The sequence below is a fragment of the Anopheles aquasalis genome, chromosome 2 (genome assembly GCF_943734665.1).
Source record: "Anopheles aquasalis chromosome 2, idAnoAquaMG_Q_19, whole genome shotgun sequence".
NCBI lineage: Eukaryota > Metazoa > Arthropoda > Insecta > Diptera > Culicidae > Anopheles > Anopheles aquasalis.
Genome location: NC_064877.1, coordinates 64,668,950 through 64,677,048, shown reverse-complemented (window position 1 = coordinate 64,677,048; position 8,099 = coordinate 64,668,950). Strand labels below are relative to the sequence as shown.

General features: G+C 46.3%; 2 protein-coding genes across 3 annotated transcripts; both read left to right on the top strand.

The window, feature by feature from the left end:
• The first annotated feature begins 1,041 nt into the window (after positions 1-1,041).
• Positions 1,042-2,901, top strand: LOC126571670 (ubiquitin-conjugating enzyme E2Q-like protein 1). Of its 2 annotated transcripts, none has more exons than XM_050230399.1 (5): positions 1,042-1,102; positions 1,423-1,785; positions 1,983-2,124; positions 2,202-2,551; positions 2,661-2,901. In XM_050230399.1, the coding sequence occupies exons 2-5, from the start codon at positions 1,472-1,474 to the stop codon at positions 2,743-2,745; spliced, it is 891 nt and encodes a 296-aa protein (XP_050086356.1). In that variant the 5' UTR covers positions 1,042-1,102; positions 1,423-1,471; the 3' UTR covers positions 2,746-2,901. The 2 variants fall into 2 exon arrangements, with proteins under 2 accessions (XP_050086356.1, XP_050086355.1); XM_050230398.1 differs by lacking the exon at positions 1,042-1,102 and adding an exon at positions 1,114-1,350.
• Positions 2,902-6,857: 3,956 nt separating this feature from the next.
• LOC126571671 (fibrinogen C domain-containing protein 1-like) lies at positions 6,858-8,008 on the top strand. Its single transcript, XM_050230400.1, has one exon. The coding sequence runs from the start codon at positions 7,116-7,118 to the stop codon at positions 7,788-7,790; it is 675 nt and encodes a 224-aa protein (XP_050086357.1). The 5' UTR covers positions 6,858-7,115; the 3' UTR covers positions 7,791-8,008.
• Positions 8,009-8,099: the final 91 nt, after the last annotated feature.

The window sequence follows — 8,099 nt, the reverse complement described above, 5'->3', positions numbered from 1 at the left end:
CGTGGGGCGCTGCAGCACTCGAATCTAAATTGAAAGAAACGGAATGTTTCCCATTATACTATCCACTTCCGCTCGTTCTCGCCTACGATTGTCACACACTTTACTGCATCCGCACATCTGTTTCCGCGTCACACAAGGACACACAGAGGCACACAAGAGTCCCCCGGGGGGGGGAATGTAATAAGTTGTAACAGCGCGAACGACAAACGGAATAAGAAGCAATGAGCAGTGGAACCGGGCTAGCATAGTCGTCGGTTTGCCATATTCGTATTTGTCGAATCCCTTTGCCAACGGTTTCCGCTACGGTGCTGCGGCGTTTATGCGAGAATAATCTGGCGGCAACATATGGGCGGATCGAAGAAAAGATATGAGCTCGCATCGGTGCCATTTCTCCTTCGAACGAGAAGTAGGTAGCCTAGCTCCACCCGGCTCCCAGCTGTGTCCTGCGCTGGTGGCGGATATTCACGTACGATTTAAGCATAAATTTGTCTCCGACACACTCTTGGGCTGTTCCTTCCCCGCTAGCTTTGGCTTTTCATTTTGCCTTATCCTCCTCTCCTTAGCCCCACACGCGCTCTACTGCCGGCAAACTGGAGCCAACGTTAAGGAGCGGAATCCTCGTGTAAATCCTCGTAGCATCAAGTGAGAAAAAAAAGCCCTTAGCCCCCATTAGGTGCGCTGCTGGTCGCTGCAAGTGCTAGGCGGCTGGCAAAGGCCGCTCCGTTCAATTCACGTCACGCCGAAGAGATATGATGGGTCTTAAGAAGAGAGCGGCCCGTTCTAGGCGAATGTGTGCTAGAATGTGTCTGGGGAAAAGAAAACCCTGCACCCAGCGTAAGTCGTGTGGAGCTTTTTGTACGCTTTTAGGTTGAATAAAGAGCCAATTTTCATAAAACACGTTATGCTGCACGGCTCGTTACCAGCAGCTCCACTTGGGTTGTGGGGACCGCTCGGTGACCCCCCGCATACGGCTACAACCCTGTGGCGACTCACCACACCGCGGACTACACTCACCACACCGGCGCGGAGTGCGCAATAAAATTCCTGTGCAAAGGCGTTGGAGTTTTCGTCATCTCATCGGATCGGCAGTGTTGTTTTCTGGGTAAAATTAAATTATGAAACCAACAAGAGTGCTATTGTAGTGTATGAATGAAGGAAATGCTGCGTGTAGGCGTTCTCCATAGAATATAGCAGAGTTCCATTGTGATTTTTCCATCAGCGCGGCCAGTTCCGTGGAATGCGTGAACTTCAAAAGACGCATCCACTTAACCACAATCTCGTTTCTGGTTTGGAAGAAAAGAAGTACGCAATTAATTTTGGTTAGAGCGCACCTAGACGACCAGAAATTTCGTGTGTATACGCTGAATTTTCAGGTCATCTAAGCGCGACTGAACCAAGTAACCATTGACCCATTATTTAAAGGAGGGGCACCGTGGATATATGTTAGAGTGAGTTGTGAAGCAAGTTCCTGATGGCGAGCAGTGCTAAAAAAGCAAGGATGGAGCAGTTTGCTGGAGACGGGTACGATACGTGGAAGGTCCGCATCGAGACCCTGCTTGCGGCTCATGGCGTAAGGGAAGCCATCGAGCAGGACCCACCGGCAGAATTGGCTGCGCTAAAGAGGAAAAGGGCGTTCAAAGCGATGGACGAAATGGCGAAAGCGTTGTTGGTGTCTTCCATTGCCGACAGCCATCTCAAATATGTCCAGGACAAACCGACGGCCAAGGCCATGTGGGCTTCATTGGCCAACACATTCGGGAAGTCTGGGATTGCTGCTCAAAACAGGTTAAGTAAATCACTTAAAAATGTTGTCGCTCCCAAAGATTGTTCTTTAATTGTCCTCACCGACATAGCATCGCCGTAGTTCATTAGAAATCCATTCTTCGATGATAAATTTTATTCAAAACATTGATATACTGTCTTCTCTCCCTGCACATCCCTGTTTGCAATGATTAAATTCCCTTTCTTCCACTCCCTTACAGTGTGGTTGCCCCTACCAGCACAGTAAAGGTAAACGTTCCTACACCGAAACCCCTCGATACGTCGCTCCGCTCGAGACGCCTGATGAAGGAGCTGAAGGAGATCGAGCAGTCGCAGCACTCCCGGACGGAACCTTGCTTCACGGTATGGTTACGGTCCACTGTCCTCCCACCGCTCGTCCCTGGAGCTCATTACCAACAAATCCCTCCTCTTTCGTCCAGGTGGAGTTGATCAACGACAACCTGTACGAGTGGCACGCGCGACTTTATCGTATCGATCCGGATTCGCCGCTGGCCAAGGATCTGGTCGAGCTGAACATTCCCTTCATCCTGCTGCACCTGGTGTTCCCGGAGAACTTCCCGTTCGCGCCACCGTTTATGCGCGTCGTCGAGCCCTGCATCGAGAAGGGGTTCGTGATGGCGGGCGGTGCCATCTGTATGGAGCTACTGACACCGCGCGGCTGGTCCAGCGTGTACACGATCGAGGCGATCCTGATGCAGTTCGCCTCTAGTGTTGTCCAGGGTCAGGGCCGGGTCTCTCAGAATCCCAAATCCTCCAAGTACTATAGCCGGTAAGTGTCGGATAAGGGCCGATGAGACGAAAACGTGGCCCCGCTTATGATTTAAACAAATGTCGTCATCAAACCGCAATCCCCTTGTTCCCTTTACCCTGATACGCAGCCGCACAGCAGAGAAAACCTTCCAGACGTTGGTGCAAACGCACGAGAAGTATGGCTGGGCAACGCCGGCCCTCAAAGATGGTTAGAGTGGCGAGCACACAGCAGCAGTATGCTCATCACCGATCGATCGATGCACAAACAACTTCACGAACTAAGTGGAATTAAATGTATTTCAAAACCAGTGTCCTTGCGGCTCCGGCCCTCGAACTTACATAGATATAAATATATTTTGTGCAAAAACAGGTTGCAACATCGCTTCGAAAACGGTATCGCGATCGTGCTGTATCGATGTTTATGTTGATCGATAGAGCGAGAGCAGTCAACCCCGAGCCTGTGAGGTCCGGCTTTGGGAATGAATCTAATTCTGCAAACCGTGATTCCGTGGAATGCGTAAACTTCAAAAGGCACGTCCACTTAACCATAACCACCATAGGATCTGGTACGGAGCAAGGCGTAAAATTCAACCACAGCACGAAATGCTGATGCCATCGACTCCTGGCGAAGAAGGAAGGTCAGGACCGTGCGTGTGCTGTTGCTCCCCTCAACAAGTTCAAGTTCAAGTGCGCGGCAACCGTCAACAGAACGGGTGAAAGCTGCTGCATACATCACTCAACCTGCTGCAAAAAGGAAGGGGGTCGCCTTGATTAAGGGTTATGCTCGGACGTCCTTTGACCTAATAGACCATTCTGCTGTTTTACATACAGCATTGTTTCCAGATTAATTTTTAATTCCTAGCGCGAAGCATCGCACCGAATGCTCTACATAATGTAACGCCTGAGGTCGCGCCACGGTCTTTGCTAATGACAACTGACGGGCCCGACGGCCGAACACGCTCACCATTGACCGGAGTCCACGTTGGAGTCACGCAAACTGCATCGAAACACGACCCCATCCCCGGGGTTGGGTTGAATGAATAAATCACTCTCGCGTGCAACCGCATACTGGTCGGTGCAACCGCGGGGTGGAGAAAAGAGGAGCAAAAGAAGGATGGGGGGACAGAGGCGATTTAGGAAAGTGTGTCCTTTAGGGTCCAGCGAAACAGTAGCAGCCCCAGTAGCTTCCGGAAACAACATGCAATTAGATTTAATCACAAACTTACCGTGAAACCTACGCTGACGGTGATAGTTTTGAGCTTCGTGCGGGTCTTCGTCCCTTCTGGAGAAGAGAGGTGAAGGGTGGTCCTTCTCGGGGATAGTTTTTCATCGTTGGTCGAGCCCAAAGGAAAACTTTCAAATCCCTCCACACTTTCCCACCCTAGCTTTAAAGCATGCAGAGTGCGATGGGAATTCGGAGCAAACAGTGCGGAGTGTACGTTGGCCCAATTTTTGCTACGTTTCGGCCCCAACCTGTTGCCATGAGTTCAGGAGCACTCTCTCTTCATTTCTTCTTCTTCTGTGCTGTGTTTCCCTGGCCGTGGCTGGCTGTTGGTGCAACGACCCGGTTCATCAAGGATATGGTAATGGAATAGTTAATCCCAATGCAATTAGTAATACGACTCAGGGGCCCGCATTCCACCACGATGTTGGTTGGATACCGTTGAAGATGTTACGTTGGGTAAGTGATTCAGTAAGGAACACGAACATGAACGGGAATAAAAGTGTAGCGTATTTTTAGCACTATTTTCTGCCTGCTTTTAGTTAATGTTTGTAGAAATTACACCTATCAATTTGATTATTTAAAAGCAACATGTGCAAATTACTTATCCAACGCATCAATAGGATTAGGGACGATACGAATTTGTAATATTCTTAGCTATTAAGGCTTAATAATTGCTTCCAAAAGATAAAATTGAAGTTGCAACAGAAAAGATAACACAATTAATATCGTCAGCAAAAGCAAAGCATATACAGCTCGCTCGTTCTTATATAGCTTTAAAAAACGTTAAAGGCCATTCTGGATTCTATCAGTAGAGAGACCGAGACAATAACAAAGTCGAAGACATCTGGCATATGGTGCTAATCTCGCGAAAACTATTCTACTCCCATTCGGATGGGCATACACTCCCGAGACCTGTGCTCCTTCGTAAAACGACAAAATCCTTTTAGCTACTAGAACATTCTCCGCATTATATCCGCTCTCTCTCTTCGCCCCCTGAAGCATATAAGTGGACGAGTTGTACGTCGAAAAATAGGTACATTAACGCAGCCTAGAAGATAAGCCAGGTGAGCCATAATGGTGTAGTGGTACCGACTTGATCTTCCGAGAATGAGATGCTCGGCTGCTCAAAAGTGTGTGCAAGATTTCCAGACAAAGAAATGCTTTTGAAAGGAATAAAGTGAAATACTAACACGAATACATTTTAATTTTTATGTTCCGCACACATTTCAGACATTGGAATGGACGTTAATATGTTGTTTTAAAAAACATTGTAACGAAACGCAATGAAATAGTTGAATGAAACCCTTTTTCATCTTCTTTGCTCACATCGCATGAGACACCTTTGGATCGCTTCCAGTTAGCTCCATTGTTTTCGATAAATAAATAAATAAAACCGGATCCCCAGTGTTTCAATTTCCCCAGCTTTTCATCCCACCATTTCCATTCGAATAGCCCATATCAGTCGTCCCCCCAACACTCAGTTCCTGTCCGGCAGAAGATTAATTACTTTTGGGGCCGTTTGATTGGCGGCCTTTTTTCCGCGAATCTCTTTACTTCTATTTACGTTCCTGATCCCCGGCAAGCCTGTCCCTTTTTTAATTTAAAGCCTTCTTCTGCTTTCATGTACTAAATGTGGCCGCACGGAAGATAATGGGTCTCTTCAGCTGATAACTTTCGTCCACTTCTTCCCTCTCGCTGGCAAAAAAAATGCGATCCTCTTTGCTGGATGTTGGACTCGAAACTCGAAGGCGTGGAAATGGAGCACCGAAAATGGTGGTTCTGGTCCTGGTGCAAAACGTAAATTTGCCAACATAGCCCTCGTGCAGAAGAGACCGTCATTAGCGTTATATGTTGCTTCAATTAGCCGGCTGGCAATCACCATTGGGACAAGTATTTCGCGGAAGCTCATTACACCTTGGCGGCAACGAAATTGGTGTCCCGTGGTGCTCCTTTTCACGCGAAAGTCCCTCCTCATGTCATGGGTGTCATAAACGCTAATGAAGCGGGACTTATTTAACTTTCTGGAGTGGGTAAATTGGGTAAGGATGGATGCAATGTGATCCGCCGTAATATTATAAATGGCTTAAAGGCACTGCTTCCATTATTTTATGTTCATGTAAATGTCACTGTATAGCATTTTACCACTTCAACGCTCATAACACGTTTCATAATGTTTGAAAAATGAAAATAAGATTGACTTCAAAGAGCAGTCGTTATGCATTATTTTTTCCGATATCCATGGCTGCAGCAAACATTCACCAACATACCTTTTATTCCGCCGGCCAGAGATAGGTTGGGTTTCATGTTGTCCGGTCTCACCGGTCATGCTCGACATTTATGGACAGTTTTATTTGCAAATGCGCGACACATTAATTTGCACCATTCGCATCACTGCTCTGCATTTGCGTTGCTTCGGCTTCGCAGACTGGGGGCTGGAAATCATGAAAATCTGTCCCCCGCAGAGCGATACGAAATGTCACTTTGATTGAAATAGCGAGCAGACATTCGGGCAATGATTATCACTGCCGGAGTTGCTTTGATGTTTTATCTGTTCGTACGACAGACGTTGGTGGTTTGCTTCCACCCGGAAATATTTGCTGTTACTATTTTGCTCCAAAAAATAACATCATCATGGCATGTTCCAAAATGGTTTAAATGCCGAACTTTAAAGAATTATGTTTGCAGATTAGTATGTTTTGATGATTAGTTAAAACCTATATAAACATGAATAGAAACAACAGTAAAATTTTACTGAAATAAGAAATTATGAAAATAGTTCGAAAAAGTTGAAATACTTTGTTTAAAAATATGTGTTTTGTTGTTTTATTTATTTTTGGTATTTAGCCATGCTATTTTAATCAGCGACTAGAAAACAACGACCCTATGATGAAGGAGAAACAGATAAAGCGGGTTTTTCTGCACATGCTGCAAGATTAGGGCTCACGCTTATCAATTTGCGAAGTTTCCAGAACAATTACAGTACAGCATGAATTGCTCACTTGTCTTATTCATCACTGCTGCTTTATCTTCATTTGTCCGGACAGAGCCTGAGGCATTGATTATGCCCTTGGACGTGTTCAGTCGTGTTACCATACTCCAATAGAAAAGGTGTTCCTCTGAAACTGCGTCCCTAGTTGCTTTCCAATGTTTTTACTCTTTTGCATCCTGATGGTTGCTATCGTTACCCCGCAGAGCATCGCTGGTGATGCATCGGACCTTCCACGGTTTCACGAATCAAGTGTCTCTGGATTCGCCCTTGAGTTGATTCTGACGAAGCTGGAGGCCATGCAGTGGGACATTACGACGTTGCAGAAAAAGCTACTCAACGTCGCTTCAGGACTTAACGTACACAGCGCGAATGCAGAGCTTCGTGACATCGTTCCAATCGTGCCACGACATTCCCAGGAATGATGCCGGAAAGTATCTCCTACAACCGACACCCAGATGCGATCCCTTCCTGGTGTATTGCGAGCGGGAAAAGCTAGGTGGAGGTTGGATAGTGGTACAGCATCGGTTCTATAATTCTCTTAACTTCTCACGCACCTGGCACGACTACCGTGATGGGTTTGGGGCTGTTGGGCATGAGTATTGGATAGGATTGGAGCGATTACACCAGTTAACAGCGGCTCAACCGCACGAACTCATCATTGAGCTGAAACGAAGAAAGTACGGAAAACCTTACGGTGAAACAGAATTTTACGCACGATACGCTGCATTCGAGATCGCCGGCGAAGAGGAACAATATCGTTTGAAAACCCTCGGTGCATACAGTGGGACGGCCGGTGATTCGTTAGAGTACCACCAAGGCATGAAGTTTTCAACGATTGACCGCGACAACGATGAGGATCCCGAGAGACACTGTGCTGCTAGACATAAGGGTGGATGGTGGTTTAAGAAGTGTCTTAGATCACATCTTAACGGATTTGTCAAGCAAACTACTTTTAAGCATCCCACTATTCAGTGGATTAGTTCGCCCGAGGACTGGGATTCGGGGCTCAGCTATTCAAGGATGATGATTCGCCCACTCAAATAAGCTTGTTGTTTAGTAACATGAATACGACAGGTAGAAAGGTTATTTTGAATTAAAAGAAATTGAATAAAACTAATAAATCAACAAGAAAGCGTCTAAGGATTTGTAGGATCGATCAGTTACTATTTATTCTTTATTATGATATTAAGTAGTCAAGAAGATGTTCATTGAACTTGTTTTTGACTAACATTCAACTGTTTTTATCGCTAGCAAATAAATATGTAGCCAAAATGGAGCAATCTGTTGGTTTCCTCCTATCGCATGGTATCCAAATACTTTACCATCTGCCTCCAAACTCAGCTGGTATCGCTT